Raw genomic sequence first — 18,046 nt, 5'->3', positions numbered from 1 at the left:
AATTTGTAGGTTTTGCTAACATCAACTAAAAAATATGTTTATGTAGAAGCACTAGGAGACTTTCTGTTCCTTTGAAGTAATAGAAGGAGCGTATTTGAAAAGGAATTGATACTCAGCATGCCACCTATGTATTAGAAGCCAGTTTGTAAAAAGGCCTGGGACAAACAAAGCAACCAATCTTTTTTCTGAGGTGAGTGAATGGCGACAGCTTGGATGTGTATTGAAGAATTTTTAGATTTTTACAATATATTTTCTTCTCATGATACCCACTTTTGTTGGAGAAAAATCTTCAATTTGTGTGCCTTTCAGTTTGACAGGAATACAGCAATTGCTCTTTGATATTTGGTCCTGTTTTATAGGTCTGTTGAATCTTCTTGCAACACTGAGTCGAACTTACTTCTAAAGGATCAAAATAGAGCTTTGTCTGCTTGTGAAATATGCTTCATAATATGCACCAGATGCCAATGACTGCAATTTAAGAATCTGCAGGAGCTGTATAGAGATAAGGAACTTGGAAGTCCCCAGTGCATCTGAAGGAAGCAGCACCTAATAAAGCAAAGCACATTACATTGACAAGATATGCTGTTCAGTGTAGAGATGTATGAGAATAACTATGTGTCTCAATGTAGTTAGATTTTATTGTGCTGCTAGAAGCCTCAGAGCTATTTTACATATTCTGATCTAAACAGTGGATATTTGGGCCATTGGGCTTAATGCCAGTGTTCATCTCCACAGGAAACAGCAAATAGTTCATGACCTGACTGGCCAATTATTCTATTCAAATCTATTCTGTTACCATAACATACATTGCTGTGGAGGTGTATCCCAAGGAATAATGTGAATAATGTGAGTTCTCATCTGCTCCTCATCCTGAAGCAGCCCAGTGTAATGCACAGATACTCCAGTGCACCAGTGTGAAGCTTGTATTTTCAGAGCTCACAGAGGTTATCAGTTTAAAAGATTGTGTTCAAGAAACAAACTGCATGGTTACACAGAGTAACCCCTGTAGCAGATGCTGCTGGTGTTATTCTCATTTGAAACATCTGCTGTGTGTGATGGAGATGTGCTGATTCCCTCTGATTCTGAGGGAATCAGCACTTTTTTTTCCAGCAGCTGTTCAAATGTCTGTGTGCTGTCCTGCCTGTGTACTTCAGGAGCACTGCCTGACCTGAGAAAATGAAAGCTCTGTCTCCTGGTCTCCTTGCCTGAGGATCTGTCTGAGGGAGTCTGTAATGCTAGTTCTTGTGCTCACTCTCTTTAGTGTAGTGTGGAGGCTTTATTGTCCAGAACTTTATCAAATTATTAATTAATTTTCTTTTCATCTTGTTTGCGTTTCTTGGTGTGTTCTGTGCTTCCAGTTAGTTGTGTTATTGGGTACATCAGTGGTGGGCAAGAATCTCCCCCACTTAAAGGTGCTCATCTCTTTCTAGATTTGAACCCTCACTATTTGGCTGAGACTGCTGAATTAGTTATTTTGATTGATCAGTGGTAACTTTGGATCCACTGTGCCTATACCACAGGTGTATGTTACTGAGACTTAGCCTCTTGCAAGATGTAATGAATGTCATTCTTCATTAATATTCTAGTTGCATCATCTTGGAGTATCAATGAAAGACCAAGTATGGCTTTCTTCAAGCAACAGAAGGTGGAGGACATTTACGAAATTGGGGAAGAGCTGGGAAGGTAAGGTCATAGTGGTGACACCACGTGATTCTAAAAGCTGATGCATGAAGATATTTGCTACTTCCTTCTGTGTGATAGCCTAGATCAGTTACAATATACTACAGTAGCAACACACACCTTGACGAGGACTATACTTTGAATAGGAGTTTTTTGTAGTTTTTTGGTTTTTTTCTTTAGATTAAATGTGCTGTTGTTTCTGTTTCTTTTCTTGCAACAAGGACAACAAAAGGTATGTTTGCATTGTTTTTTGTAGATAGGTGTCACCTGTGTCCATGCTTTAGACTTGAGTTCACATGCCTGTTCTCAGAGCCAGCTGGGAACCAGAAGCCTGTTGTGCTGTCACCACAGACACGGCACTTTCACTTGTCCTGTTGTTTTGAGCAGCACTCCACAGCATTGTTGTTTTCAGCTGGCTCCAAGCACTGACATCACATGTTCATATTTGCTTGCAAAAAAAATGAGTATGTATTCCTGAAAGGCTTTACCTCTCAAATCTTCAGCTGGACTGGTTAATGCTTGTAGATAATCTTTAAGGTATAAGGGCTTATCCACAGGTATTAATTATAGGTGTAATTACCAACTGTTACCATGCTTAACCATGAGCACATGTTTAAACACTGCTGGGCTTGTGAACTGGATACCACAGGGCTCCCCCAGTCATTCAACATGCAGTGCTCTGGGTGAGCATGGCTGGTTTCCATTCAGTGTCCAACCCTCTAATGTTTTTTGTTTTAATATGCAACTAGTTAAATTAGTGCAGCACAGGCTGGCTTCTTTCCCGATGTCTGGCAGTTGGCTTTGATACATGCTTGTGTATGTGCCATCACCCTTTCTTAAGGGCCAGTAATTAGCTTCATTAAAACACCTCAGTTGATGCTGTGTGCGTGCCAATTTTTTTTTTTTTTTCACTCTCAGCTATTTAATCTTTAGAGTTACTGAGAAGACTTATTCTAAGGGAAGAGGGGTTGAGGTTTGTTTGTTAATTTGTTTTCCATTCCCTTCCCTCTCAGGAAGGCCATAACTATTAGATTTCCTGTAACTGCTTACTTTTAGGTATTGGTTAGTACTGAGAGCATCAGTCTGACAGTGAAAACCTGATAACAGTGAGCAGTAAAGAAATTCAGTGTGTGCGTGCAGTGTATGAGAGGTGTGGTTTTTAACCAAGGAGGCCGTAGGTTAAACAGTCAAACTACTAAAATGAGAAATGGGAGACTGAGTAATTGATTTTTACTTTGGTTTCTGAATTGGTTTGGGGAATCTTTTGAGATTATAAACATCATTCTCCAAGCTGATGGATATTGGGGATTTTGAATGGAGAAGTGTAGCTGAAACAATCTGGCAAAGGCTGGTTCGTTGCTGTTTCAATCAGCCAGAGAGGCTGGTCAAGGTTTGTGTGGTCACAGCAGCCCTCCTCTTCAGGCTGCATGTATAATGTTACACTGTCTTTGTCAGTGTATTTTCACTTCCAGGTTTTGAGGGCCGGTGACAAATGGTATCTTGCTTTGCTAGAAGGAAGTTAACATGCTGGACAGGTTGCAGTGACTGATCTTTTCCAATGCTGACTGATGCCCTTAGAACCTGCAGATGCCTTTTATTAGTTCAGTTTGCAACAAGCTGTTAGTTACTGACAGGTAGAGGTAGGTTAAAGGATTCATTTATTATCATTCTGGCAACAGAAGTCACAAAACAAATGTTTTCAAACAACATCTGTTAAGAGTCCTGTTTTTGTCCTCCTCACTGAGTTTGTCACTTCTTAAGAACAAAACTAGTTGTTAACATAGGCCTTGTGCTTGTTCTAGCTGGGATTCAGCCATGAGGTAAGATAGAAGATCTCACTGACAGAGCCAGCACGTGTTTATCTGGAAGTCTTTGCACAGCACTCAGGAAAGGATGCTCCCACCACAGTCTGCAAAGCCTCAACTCTGGTTTGGTGATGAAAAGAGGCACTTCCTGTCATTGTGCAGCATTGAGGGTGACCACAGCAAAGCTCTCCAGCTCCTGCCATGTAAAACCCTGCACATGGAGAGTGTGGGCGGACACTGCCCAGCCAGATCATCCTCAGAGTCCCTGCAAAGCTGGAAGCAGCTCAGAAGGAGTTGTCAATGCAGTTGTCTCATGTGGCAAGACAGGGATGTGAGAGAAGGCATTTTGCAGAGAAGGGAGCAGATTTTCCATGGCTGCAGCTGTGTGCTCTGACCAGCTGCTTAGCTCCAACATTCTTTCAGTCTTTCAAATATTAATCTTATACCAGCCTCTGTTGCTCAACTTCTCCAAAGGATACATCTGTCAGGCATGTGGCCTTAGGGACAACTTGCTGATAGCCTTGTTCATTATAGCAGCTCTGTTTGGGAAGCTATGCTGAATGTGTGCAATACTTCAAATATACATATATCATTTTCTTGCTTCCCTCAAGAGAGTATCAGTCATTTTCAAGGCTCTGGGGACTAAGGTTCTCTAGCCATAGCTGAAAGGAAGCTTAAAAAGAGGACTCTAAAGTGAATTCAACAAATTTTAACATTATAAAGAAATAATACAGTTTTAACAATTTGGGCTATTTTGAGGAAGGTCCTGGCCTAACCCATTTGCAGGGATGTTAATGGCATGACAAATCAGTGGAAACATTCCTTGAAAAAATGTGAAGAAGTGAAGACTAACTCGTCTTCTTCGGAATGTGCAGTAGGTCAAATAACTGCTGCTTCTTGTGGCAAGGGAAGTGACAGCTGGAGAAAACCAAGAATAGAAAGTCTTAAATAAAGGGCAGAGTAGGCCCAGAGAAAGAACTGTCCTGCTGAGCTAGGGGTATAGTTTCCAGGAAAGCAGCAGCAATAAAGCTCACTGGAAAGTCTTTAATACCATGTTTCAGTTGTTCTGTTTTGGATGGGTAGTTGTGGCTCACTGAACAAAAAGTGTTGTACAAACGTGCAGGAGCCTTTTCCAGCTGTACTAGCAAACACTGATGGTGCTGGTAGGTACTGGAATTTGAGATGTGCAGTGTGATTTATAAAAGGGTGTATCGTAGAGTCATTAATCTATTACCTAAATGTGGTGCCATCCAGGCTGTGAGAGCTGTTGACATTTGTGCCTTCTGGGCAGTGTCACTGTTACATGCCAGGTTGGGGCTGAGGGTAGGAAGTGTCATGGAGTTTTTCCCAAAGTATTTTATAACCGTGCCCATTGAGCAAGTGTGTTCCTTCAGGGTTGTGTGGGCATGGCACTGCTGTCCTGGGCTAGTGTCCTGCTCCTGCAGCTCAGCTCTGCAGCATGCAAGGACTCATACTTAACAGAGAGAAACAGACAAACCTTGGAGGGATATTTCTGGGCATGGAAGTCTCCCCCTTTCTTTCACTGTAGGGAAGGGGGCTCTGCCTTCTTCCACAGTGTGGGCCAGCCTTACCACCTGCCACTCCAGTTTCAGTAACTGAGAGCTATGCTCATTCCTCATCTCCTGGGCCAGTCAATGCCTTAATGCACAAAATAATCACTGTGATTTCTGTTGATTAGTTTGGCCATAACTGAGCCTCCAGTTTCTCAGCCCCTACTGACCTGGGCTGTGGTTTCATGGTTAAAACCAAACTCCATCATCAGTGGCTTGTTAGGCCTCCTATAGTTCCCCATTTCCAACTCCAGCTGCTTCCTCTGTGCTTGTGTGTGGAGGATTAACTCTGCTCTCTGAGAGAGAAGATACCCCATTTTCTGGGTGAAGCTTTAAAGGACAGCAAATGCAGCATTTTACCAGTGATAATAGGACCTTGGAGCCTGGCACAAGTCGCTGTTCTGACAGTGTAACTAAGTATTTATTTATGTAGTGAAAACAAAAAGCAGAGATACCCCAGGTGTTCTTTGCAGGGCAGGAACCTGGAAATCTACAATTTAAAAAGTCATGGCCCCAGTTAGTTGGACTCTTCCTCCTAAACAGAGAGCTGTAGTTGCAGCTATCAAAGTTATCATTAACTCATACCACACAGTATCTTCATACCAGGAATGTTTTTTTCTAACTGTAGAAATTGCTCAGTACTGTGCTTCCTCAGACATGAACTTTAACTCTGTTCTTTGATTAGTTTGCACTTTGAATTAGTTCTTTAAATTTTGAAGAACAGCTCTGGTTTATTTTGTTCTACAACACACACAAAGCAGGTCTTTGTGTTTGATGCAAAATGTTAATTTAGTTCCTGGGGACTACCCAGCACTTCTTGTTTCTTGTTACAAATCTTGTAAGTCATGTTTCATGTATGTGAATCTTCTGCTGAAACAGTTTTGGCATCTGGAACTTGGTCACAATCACTGTGATTATCACCTCTCTGATGCAGTCACTCTTCTTGAATTTTTTCTTTTTAGTCCTTCTAGCAGATTTCCCTATTAGTTTTCAAAGCTACCTTAACTGTTTTCAAAATAGAACATTTGTTACAGGAAGCGCAGAGAAAATTGAAAGTTTTGTTGTTTGGTTTTTTCATAAGAACAAAGTTGCTCTACCTACAGTAACAGAGAAGAGCTGGCCTTGGCCTTACTTTGTAATGAAGTCGCACATTCCTTATCATCAGCATCCACCTTGATCATGGAAATTATCTCAGTGTATCTCCTCAATCCATGTCTGGCTTTGAGAGTATAATTAAAGATGATGACCTCTGTGGTAGTTCTCACAAAGCTCAAATTTTGTAATGTATTTAACCACTGAATATTAAGCAGCATATTAATCCCAGGAAAAAGGCATTGAATATTAACCCCAATCTTTGTTTTGCCATTTCTGTAAAAATAAAACTATTTTTTCCATTTTGCTTTGGAGTACAAAGCAAATGGAAATTTCAACAGCTGAGAAAATATACTCTGTATAGCATTAATTCCATACTTTTAAAATGAAAAATATTACTTATGAGTAAAAATGCATATGAAATAAACATAGTGCAGCTCAAATTCTAACAATGATAAAGCATGGGACAAATTGTTAGCATCGATGCAGAATAGAGATCACAGGTACTTGTCCGATGGTCAAAGTCTCAGGTGACATCTGTTAATCCTTGTTAACACTCTACACCAGTTTGAACCAGAGTGAAAACCTGTTGTAATAGCTGAGCAGTGAAATGGGAGTTTCAGCAGCTCTTTGCAGTTTTAGCCTTATAGATAATTTCCTAAAGTCTTGAATGAAGTGCCAGCATAGTTTTTATCTGTTTGATATATGGGAAAGGAGAAAAATAATTTAACTGTTTGACTGTAATACTTCTCCCCTCTTACAATTCGTGTGCTCCTGGGCCTATTACTCTCAGTCCATATCTAGGTGTATTTGGACCTTTACACACCCAGGTGCAATGTGCTAACCTTCCTTATGTACATTACATCTGTCCTGCTGTTGCTCCACATGGTGAGAGGAACAGTTTATCAGCTATTCTTGCTGAGCATGAGTCAGCTGTGACCCTACCTGGCTCTCTGCACTCTGCTCATTGCCACTCAGAGCACTGATACTCAATCCAAAAGCTAAGTCTGATTCCCTGATAAGCAGGGAAGATTTTTCATCATATGCATTTTATTCTTGAGCTTCAGATTACGCAAAAAGCTTGCCAGGCTGTCAGGAACTTGTCAGAACTGCTGGGCTCATGCTCTCTTGCTGCTGACTCTGCACCTCCAGTCTCAGGAGGAGCTGATAAGGGCCACAATGATGGCCACTGCAGGATTGGGAAGTTTCCAAAAGCATTGAACAGTTCCAGGAGATGCTTTTGACGATTCAGTGGGTGACACAATTTGTTGTGACTCACAGCTAAGGACCCCACAAGGTGTTTAAGGTATTCATTCTGTTACTGAAGCGATATGCTTATAAATAAATAGACTCCACAACGTGGGGTAGTTATGAAGTGGGTATGTGTTGTCAGCACCCAGCACAAACAAGATATCTCTCCAAAAATTTGTGCCCTGAGCCTCAGTCTGACCGGCTCTTTTATTCAGAAAGGTGTTCCATATGCAATACACTGCACCACTTTTTAATGCATATTCAACCCCTGGCCCCGCCTGTCCTCGCCTGTCATGCTAAATAGGTCCACGCCCTTCTGAGCACACGTGGTTTGCTGTGGTGGTCGTCCAGGGGTCTCTCGGGGTCTTCTGAGGCTGAAGATTTTGGTCTTCCTCATGACTGAACTTTTGAAATCTTCCTCTCTGCGCATGCGCTTTTGGTACTTATCTGTGTACGTCTGTCAGTTGTGATAGGCTTGGAGACAGGGAAGCTTCTTTATCTGGGTTCTTTGCATCCCTAGGCATTATTCTTTGTGCAAGAAACTTCAGAAATTTGCATTTTCCTATGCCCTTTTTTACCATGGCAGAGGTTTCTTAAGTAAAAGGTTAAAATTCAACACATAACTCTACAAACTAAAATATAAATGCTTAATTAATTTTGTTAACTTAAGTGAATTCCAAATATCTGTATTTCATTACTGTACTGAAGGCTTGCAATAATTCATAGCACTGTTCAGAAAATTAGATTTATCAAACTTTCTTTGAATTTCAAATGAGCTGCTCTCTACTTATTCCACTAAACCAGATCCTTCTGTTAGAGTCAATATTCTTCTACTCTTCGACACTTTTCTGGCACCGGACACAGAGATCAACTTTGGGTCAGGGTGTTGAGGTTATCTTTGTGTGAGTTCAGAGATGGGGATGAAAGGTGCCAGACAGTGACTTTATCAAAGACAGAATATGTCCAAAGGTGCTCAGCACTTCCCTACTGAAACTTATCCCCCAAAGTCACTGTGCTCTAGAGCACTACACCATCAGTAAAACATGAGTTGTGAACGAAAATGCTAGCGTGTTTAAAAGTTGCAGCTGATTTTTTTTTCTTTCTACTACTTTTTAGTAGTCCAGCAAAATTGATATTAAGTGCCCTATTAAATTTTTTTTTTGATCATTCTGTTATAATCTGGCATCTGGTAGTTTAGGTTCTGTGTAGTTGCTTTAGGAGAGGTAACCACTTCTTTTGTGTTTTGTTTGGAGTGGCGGAGGGGGAAAGAAAAGCAAACAAACCAAAACTCAGTTTTATCTGAAGCTTAAACAGAAGTACAGTGACATTTCTGACAGTTTTATTTTAAAAACTCTTTATGAAGTTACAGGAAGTGCCATCAGAGTATTTGACAGAAGAAGGTTTTGGGTTTTTTTTTTTAGTTTTATTCCATAAAGTCTCACGGAAGCAGTGAGATACTTTCCCTTCAGTGACCTTGCCATAAAGTTTCTGATTTACTGTTTCAACTATCCTACTCTAATTTCTTAATAAACGCTGTGCTATTTGACTTCTTATTTATTTACCATGTAGGTTAAATTTCTGCTGTACCAAAATCCTGGTTTAGTCTAAAACAAAAAGTCTATAAAAAATAAAATGTACTGCAAATTGTCATTTACAGAAGGCTTTTACATCTTTATAGTTGTGATTACAGAATTCCTGCAAAAATGCTCTATGTATATATGCTTTTATGCATATATTTTGTGAACCTTGCATGGCCTTTGGTTGATCTGTGTTTTATAAATGAACTGAAAGCATAAAAATGGATTCTCAGTGTTGTTCCAAGCAGACTCCTGTCCTCTCTGCTGAGAAGAGCTCTCAGTGCAGTTACAAGAGAAGTAATCTCTGAAGTATAAGCAAAGAGGCAGGAGTGTAAATAAAACTATGGTCGAGCAATTGCTCTAATCACTTGGGGAAAAAAAAAGGCTGAAAAATATGTTTTCCTCAAACTGAGCAAGAATTCTCCGGGGCTTTGCTTTGAAAGTTAGCAAAAAAACCAACCATAAATGGATAAAATTACTAATATATTTTTCCAAGAAAATTAAATAGGAACGACAAAAATGGAAAAGTAGTAAGGTGCAGACTTTCTAAGCTTGAGATGGCCAGTTAAAACCAGTCCAAATTTAATAGTGGCAAAAAGGCATGATGAACAAAACTGTTGACATAATAACAATGAATGTAACTGAGGATGAATTATCCTCTGCTGAACTAAACACACCAGCCTTTAATGTAGAAAAGCCCCGTGTTCAGGCTGGCAAAACACTATTATTGTGGTTATGTTTATGTCTGTTAACTCATGCATATACACAGGATGATTTCATAATGTATTTTTAGTATTTTTAAACTATCATGCAGTCAGAGTACTGTCTATGAATTTACACAGTTAAAAACTGTTTTAGGCGCTGTTCAGTTTTATTTTAGCCTCCTTTCAGGTCATGTATTCTTGTGCAAGAACACCTATTGATTAAAATATTCATTTTAATAATTATATATTAATAATTAATATAATATAATTAATATTGTATAATTATTATAATTTCACTTTTAGATATCTAGTATTATAAATGAAAATTTGTCCAGCCAAATTAAAATGAAAAATAAAACATTTATTTTGCAATCAAATTCTATTTAGCCAATGACAAGGAAAGAACAGTGTCGAGCCCAGGATTGGCGCTGGGTGTGCCACAAGGAGTCAGTCTCAGCAGAGGTTCCCTCTATGCCCACACACCTCCATCCTGGCACAAGTGGTTTTTATAGGAAAATGTTGGAATCTGAGGTATTGATGATTCCAAGATTGTAGAAAGTCTCTGTCTGTCAGCCCCGCTGCCAAAGCAGAAGCCAGAATTGGTCTGTGCTGGTTTCCAGGTGGTTTATTCTGTTTATCTCTCACATGTTCTGCTGCCCTGCCCAGCTCTGTCCTGCAGGGCAGCGTGTGGGGCTCTGCCCTCAGTGGGATGTTACAGACATTAAATACCAGAAACTAAGTGTGCTATATTTACAATAACGTGCCAATATCTGTCATCTAACTTGAACAGTGTGTCCCCAGCCTAAACCAATAGAAAAATGTCAACACTATAGTGAAACATGGAGGGCATGAAGAAGGAGAAAAAGGCCAAGACACACCCAATTTCCTAAAAGGCTATCTGCATGAGCATTCCCTTTTACTAAAAACCCCAGAAGTGAAGAATGCACTCTGATGTGTATAACAAAATATTTATGTTCTCTGTTTTCTAGGATCATTTTCATGCATAATAGATATGAATATAAAATTTCATTGTCCATATGTTTTAAAAGTGATTCCTCTAATCGTTTGACCACATTTGCAACATACACTGAATTTGTGATCAGATTGAGGGTTCCTGAAATAATTGAAAAATACTGATTACTGCTATCAGTTCTACAATTTGCGATGAACCCTGTACCATTTTAATATTTTATTCCCATTTCCCCGTTTTTGGATTTTGCCATATGATCTGTGAGTTTTCCCTGAGTCATCAGTGAACACTGGTCACCCCTTCCAGTGGTTCCTGACTTATTTTTGGTTTCTCTCTAAAACTTATTTTTGCATTTAACATTCTGTGAGCTGGAAAATGAACTGTGCAAACTTCTGGATACCCTAACAATGCAATTGAAAAATCTTGTGACTTTGGATTATCCACTCAAAATATTTTTTCTTTAAATGTAAATGAATGATTAAGAAATCTTTGCCTGACATTGTCAGCAACCTGGTCTTTGCCTTAATAATGATCTGAGCTATCATCTCTAAATCTGTAAGAATTGTTTTTGAGGGCCTGTAAGCTAAAAAAAAAAACCCACTTTCAATTTCTGTGAAAACATTAACACAATCCTTGCTCAAAGTTATTAATTTGAATGATTTTTTCAGTTTGATCTATCCAGTGTCTGGGACTATCCTCATCTTTTTCTCGATGATCAGCGAAATCAGGTCTACAAAAGAATTATTTCAAAAGATGACAATATACAAAATCTTCATCCTCATTCCAGCCTTATTTCAGGCACTTCTTCACTCCTTTTTTCTTTTTTCTTTTTTCTCTTCTCTTTTGAAACAGGAAGGTTGAAATATAAAACATAATATAGAATAAGACAAAATACCTCAGTGATAAAATGCATTAAACTTATTGAAATCGATAACAATTCAAGAAAGTTCAAAAGAAAGAGATTCTAAATAACAAAAATAAAATTTAACAAAGCATGATCATTAGAAGCATTGCGCCAGTAGTTCAGTCTGCAAACAGCTGAAACATTTGTTTACAGTGAAAACTCTTGGCATCCCTTCCCGGGCAGGGCTTTACAAGTTTCACCTCAAAGCTGTGTCAGCTGTCATATTTGTAGGATCAAATTGGTGGAACAAAATGATCTACATATCATTCATTTTTGTGCAAAAACCTCTGGATTTTGCTGGCAAACTCATCCGTCCAAGTTAAAATCTGGACCTGGCCAAAACCCAAACTTTAAATTGGAGTGATGTCCTTTAACATATTATCTTAAACAAAGCTTATACCAACAATACATATATGATACTTAAAACATAACAACTCATTATAACATTTTCATATAAAATAAACACTCGAAGTTCAAACTGATAAATTAATCAAATGACACAAGGATTTATTTTTCTTGAAACTTCTTTGAGGGAAAAGGATGTCAATTGGAAGAAATCATAAGATTAACAGTCATAAAAGGCTGTCAGAATGCTTCAGGCACCTCTCTCTGAGATCTTCTGAAAAACACTTGAGAATGATAAAAAATAGAAATGCAATGATTCCACTCACAAGAGATATAAAAACAAACCAGAAAGTCCAGCTAGAAAAATGCACAATATAGTTAAAATCCAAAATGAGACTTCAGAATGGTATGCAACCTGGATAAGATTACATAACACTAAAACATATGAAAATTCACTATGAAAAAACAAAGCACAAAGCTTCGCCTGATAACATGATAAAATTTCTTAACAATAACATTTATAAAACACTTAAATAGTTAAAAATAAAAGATTTGAAAACAAACACCCTTTGTATCATTATACAAAGAAATAACAGACTATAAAACTGACTAGTAAACAATGAAATCAATCTCGGAAAACTCAAAATAAATTCCTTTACAACTCTTATATACTGATAAACTTATAATAAAATTGAAAAGATTAAAACAAAACCAAGGATCCAATAAATTGTGTCTTCTCCTTAAATCAATGTTCATTATTACTTCGGGAACTCTTTCAGTCAAAACCTTCTCATCCTTAAAGAAAAACAAATAAATCTTGTTAGCTAAATAAACTTGACCTTTGAAAAACTTAAAATAATTTTTGAATGAAACAGTACTTATAATATATAATATATATATTATATATATAAAATATATAAATATATTTTATATAATATAAATAAATATATAAATATATATAAAAATCTTGGTAAAGAATCCCTAAATTATATTAACTTTATGAAATCCATATGTATCAAATTAATAACATATAAATCCATTGTGAATTAAACCTTTATAAACTTAATTTCTTCAGGGTCCAAACCTAAAATAAACTTAAAGTGATATACTCTAATTAAACAATACTTAACTTAAACTCAAACCAAACTATATAAAAATAAATTTTACCATTAATAGAATGTTAAAATGCAACCTAACTTGCACCTTAATATAATAAATTACTAAAATTTCATGCTAGTTAATTTTCTATTTCAATTTTCATTTTGATATCTCTTTTTCACATTGTGTTCCACAATCATAACCTATCATGACACCGGCTGGGTGCGTCTGCTGATCAATTCTGTGACCTAACTGAAAAACCTGGGGTTAGTGTTTAGAAACATTGGAGAAGTTTGGAAGAAACCCTTATGTTGCAATGATTTCAAAGGGTGACTTAACTGCATCTTATTTTTGGGGTGAATGTTGGAGTCCCATCCCTCAGCATTGCTGCAGGATATTTGGTGCAATGGATGTGCTTGTAAAAAGTTGTATGCTTTGGCTGCTGTGGTTTCTGGGCACTGCCGTGTATTTGTTGTTAATGTTTGAATGTGCACTGCAGTTGAACCATGCAGCTACAGGCGCACCGATGCCGCGGAAAAATCCCTGGCATCTCTGTCTGTACCACTCAGCTCCGCTGTTGAGAAGCGGTGACCAAGGAGATCCCTGCAACTGCCTCTGCCCAGCGCCCGCCTGCACCAGCATGGGTGGTGCAGCGGGGAGTACTTGTGGTGCAGTCACGCCCCGCTTCTGCCTGCGTTAGGGCGGCTGCGCCTCTCTCTTGCTCGCCCTCCCCACTCACGCCCAGTGCTGGCTGTGCCGAGCCCACACTGCAATCTGCCCCTCCGAACGAGGTGCCCACTCTCTCAGCCGCTTCCGCGTTCGCTTTTGTTATAAATTGTGACACGACAATTTGAAGTGTCTTAATTCAATAAAGCAATTTTATTTAAAATAGCAAGCGAGTAAGGCAGGCAAAGCACAGCGCTGGGCGGCCAGGGAGTCTCCTGCTCCACCAATGGCGCGCAAAAATGTTCTGTCCCAACCTTCCTTTTATCCCCCCCCTTCTCCTTGCAGGCGTGACTCTCCAGATGTAGTCTGAGTCTGGTCGTTGTGATAGCTTCTAAGTCTCTTCTTTTGAGATACAGCAAGCAGACCAGATACACACACCCAGGACTTTAATCTCAACCTCCTTATCACCTTGTAAGCAAATAAGCATTTCAAAGACACACCAGTACATTCTTATGCAAACCAAGGTAAGCAAGCATACCACAGTGAACAAATGATCTTCTACTTATCTCAATTCCCCCCTTTTTCTTGTTCATCTTTATTTTGTTCACTGAATCTTTGTAACTCTTGGTGACTTAGTATTAGGGTCTCATCTACATCATGTATGGGTTCATATTTTGCCCTAATGAGCATTAAACGTGCTGCCTCTAAGCGTCCCTTCACTATTTCTATTGCCTTATTGAAGATGCATGGCCCAAAGGTCAGTCCCAATATTATCAGTATCAGAGGTCCTGCAAGGGTGGATAACAAGGTAGTTAACCAAGGAGATTGAGTGAACCATGATTCATACCAACTTTGCTGTGCCTCTCTTTCCCTCTTTCTCTGCTCTAATCTTCTTAATTCTGCCATGGTGTCTGTAACAACTCCAGTATGATCAGCGTATGCACAGCATTCCTCCTTCAGGGCTACACACAATCTCCCTTGTTGTAATAACAGCAAGTCTAAACCCCTTCTGTTCTGCAACACCACCTCAGATAGGGACCTTAATGATTTTACTAATCCATCGATGGCCTGCTCAATTTTACTCAGATCTTTATCTACTGAAATTCTTAATGCTTTAAATTCCTTTTGTTGATTTACTAGGGATGCCACCCCAGTTCCAGCTCCTTATAACTCGTGAATCCTCCCATCTTCCTAAAGTCCACTTGAAAGGTTCATGAGTTGTTACTTCCACAGTATTACAAGATATACAAAGGAAAATCACAAGCAGTAAGCAAATGGCATGTGGGGTCTGGTTTCTCACACTGCAACAATTATACCCTTGTGACTTCTTTCCCTCTATTAGCTGGTTATCACCAAAATACCCTTGAGCCCAAAAACTATTTCTGCCTTTGTTACTCCCAGTCCCGGGGTAGTTCCGCAAATATTGCTTGCGTATTCCATCCTGAGGGCTCCTTCCTCCACAGCTGTTTACTCCTCTGCCTCGCCCGTCGACTCGGGTGCTTCGAGCCACAGGGTGTACCATCTTCTCGGCAGCAAGAGTATTCTTCAGGAGGGGATTTATGCCCTCTAGTGCCTTGCCGCATGCAATTATTTCCACTGAGAAAGGCTTAATCTGCAATTTCCCCACCGTTTCTGGGGTATACCACACCTCAGGATTAATTTTCTTTTCATCCTCCACCCTTAAAGGGCAGAGCTTTATCTGTAATTCTTTATTTATAACTTCTAAATTAATACCCAATTCTATTATCAGATCTCTCCCTAATAAATTGTAATCTGCTTCAGGTACCAGTAGTAAAGAACCTATACCAAATTTGGAATCAGTTTCTACCATCACATCCTTGATAACAGATACCTCAAAGGGCTCTCCTTTTGCCCCAATTACATGTACAGTGTCAGATGACTTTTTACATCCAAGCGGCAAGGCTTGCACCGTGGATCTTTCAGCCCCGGTATCCACTAAAAATTCCATCTCTTGTTGTTGGGGTCCCACTTTAAGCTTTACCAAGGGCTCCTTAAGATGTTTCTTCCCCAACAAATAGAGCCCTTGACACCCCTAATCTTCCTTAAAGGCCTTCTCATCCGCTATCCGTTGTCTGCATCCCCTCTTCATATGTCCCTTCTTTCCACAGTAGAAGCAGACAATTTCACGACTTCTTTCTTTTCCTTCCCTAGAAATATAACTCTGCTCCCGATTCTCCCTTTGTTCTACATTCCTTGCACGGGAATTAGGGTTAGGCCCTTCCCGCACAACTGCAGCCATAATCCTCCTCCCTTCTCACAAAAACCTTCTGCGCTTCCCTCAAGAGCTCCTCTAATCCTCTAGTCTGCCGTGAACAAAATCCTTAGTATTGACTGTAACTCCTCCCATGTGTACACATTGGGCCCCAAAAATTGGTCCAACCGTTCTGCCACTCCTAGAGGATCGTCCAACAAATGTCCCATTTCCTTCTTAAAGTCCCTGACTTGCCCAGAGTCTAAAGGCACAGTTACATAGGCAACCCCTGCTATTTGGGGTGGCTGACCTTCCTGTCCCGCTTGGGGATTTGGGATCATACCAATGCTTTGTTCTCTTAGGGGAAACATCCCCAATTCCTGTTCCTTTTTCCTAGTCTGACTTCTAGTTACCCTACGATTGTTTTCCCTTGTTCCTCCACTCTCTGCCTCATCATCAGAGTCTGAAGGAGCCGTGGGGACCCCGGGGCCAACCGGGTCCGCAGGCAGCTGGGGATATATATTTTGACTAGCAGGGGGTGGGAGTGGAGGAATATATGGAGGAGGAACGTAGGGGGGCATATTATCTTCCTCCTTGTTTTTCTTGTTCTTTTCCCTGGCTGATAAGGCAAATAGTTTTGTCCTTGTCTCCCCAACTGTCCACAGGGAAGCATATTCGCTCTCTTCTGAATCAAAGGCTTCCTTTGAGTTAACATATATATTTAGAGCCTGACAAATCCAATCCTCAAAGGACCCGAATACCGGCCAATACAAATGGTCTCCCCTAATTTGTTTCCCCCCGCACACTTCCATACAATAATGTATCATTTTAACTTTGTCTTTCCCTTTTCTAGATGGGAAAGCATCCCAATTAATTATCATCAAACCCAAGGGGCTATCCCTGGGAATCTGGGGAAGCTTAGCATGGGTCCCCTCTCCCATGGGACCAGAGGGCTTGCTTTTCCTCTGTCCCATCTTCCGGAGTGCACTCAGTTTCTCACACACGTGCTCCCCTGGTTCGTGGCCCAGCCCCTCGCGGGGAATGGAAAACGCACTAATACAGAGTCCGCACTCACTTGGTCTCTATGAGACCTCTCACACACAGCACTCCGTGAAAACCACCCCAAACCGAGCGGGAAACCGGCCTATACTCACGCGTCCTGCGTCTTCGCTGGTTCTTCGTGCACAAAGTTTACAGGGGTAACCGGTTCTCCTTTGCCCGTTACTCAATTTAGGTTCGTCGGTGGAGAGTGATCAGAAAGCCTGGGGCAGCCGAGCCGCCATAAGGGCGGGGCGCCTCCCGATCGTCCCGTAGCGACTGATCTACTTCTCCATCCGAGTCACGGCACCAAATTGTTATAAATTGTGACACGACAATTTGAAGTGTCTTAATTCAATAAAGCAATTTTATTTAAAATAGCAAGCAAGGCAGGCAAAGCACAGCGCTGGGCGGCCGGGGAGTCTCCTGCTCCACCAATGGCGCGCAAAAATGTTCTGTCCCAATCTTCCTTTTATCCCCCCCTTCTCCTTGCAGGCGTGACTCTCCAGATGTAGTCTGAGTCTGGTCGTTGTGATAGCTTCTAAGTCTCTTCTTTTGAGATACAGCAAGCAGACCAGATACACACACCCAGGACTTTAATCTCAACCTCCTTATCACCTTGTAAGCAAATAAGCATTTCAAAGACACACCAGTACATTCTTATGCAAACCAAGGTAAGCAAGCATACCACAGTGAACAAATGATCTTCTACTTATCTCAGCTTTGACTCCCGCAAACGCATGTGCAGCCTGGATTCAACCCTCTCTGTCTGTGTCGCCATGGGAATGAACGAAGGAAGCCCTGCCCGGCTGCGCCCCGCCTACACCAGCTCCAGCGCGGCCGCGCCGTCGGGGACACCTTCCCCCTTCTCCCGGCCTGGCCTGGCGCCGCCCCAGTCCCGCTCTGGGTCATCCCCCGGGGCTGTGGCAGTGCCGGCACTTAGCGCGGCTCAGCGCTCCGCTGACGTCATCAGCGTGCAGCGCTGCGTGCCGTGCTGCCGCAGCCCGCAGCACTCGGGTCTCCCGCACGGCTGCCGCGCAGCCTGCGGGCGGCTGGCTGGCGGCCACCGCCGCCCCGGACGCCGTGTGCCCGTGCCGCGCTCTCGAGACGCGAGAGATCCCCGCTCCAACTTC

At 40.9% G+C, this 18,046-nt stretch overlaps 1 protein-coding gene and 1 long non-coding RNA gene across 2 annotated transcripts in view; one reads left to right on the top strand and one right to left on the bottom strand.

The window, feature by feature from the left end:
- DAPK2 (death associated protein kinase 2) overlaps positions 1-18,046 on the top strand; it is a 57,631-nt gene that overhangs the window by 5,280 nt on the left and 34,305 nt on the right. The window contains exon 2 of the mRNA XM_021547363.2: positions 1,587-1,683. Coding sequence (XP_021403038.1) covers positions 1,622-1,683 — 62 coding nt within the window. The 5' untranslated portion in view covers positions 1,587-1,621. The remainder of the gene's footprint in view (positions 1-1,586; positions 1,684-18,046) is intronic.
- Positions 7,513-17,999, bottom strand: LOC144246946 (uncharacterized). Its single transcript, XR_013340655.1, has 2 exons — positions 14,202-17,999; positions 7,513-12,694 (listed from the first exon to the last, which is right to left on the bottom strand). It is a non-coding gene; the product is annotated as an uncharacterized LOC144246946 (long non-coding RNA).

This window comes from Lonchura striata, chromosome 11, assembly GCF_046129695.1.
Source record: "Lonchura striata isolate bLonStr1 chromosome 11, bLonStr1.mat, whole genome shotgun sequence".
In the NCBI taxonomy this organism is placed as follows: Eukaryota; Metazoa; Chordata; class Aves; order Passeriformes; family Estrildidae; genus Lonchura; species Lonchura striata.
Note: the sequence above shows the minus strand (reverse complement) of the source record. Positions and strands in the feature narration are given on the sequence as shown.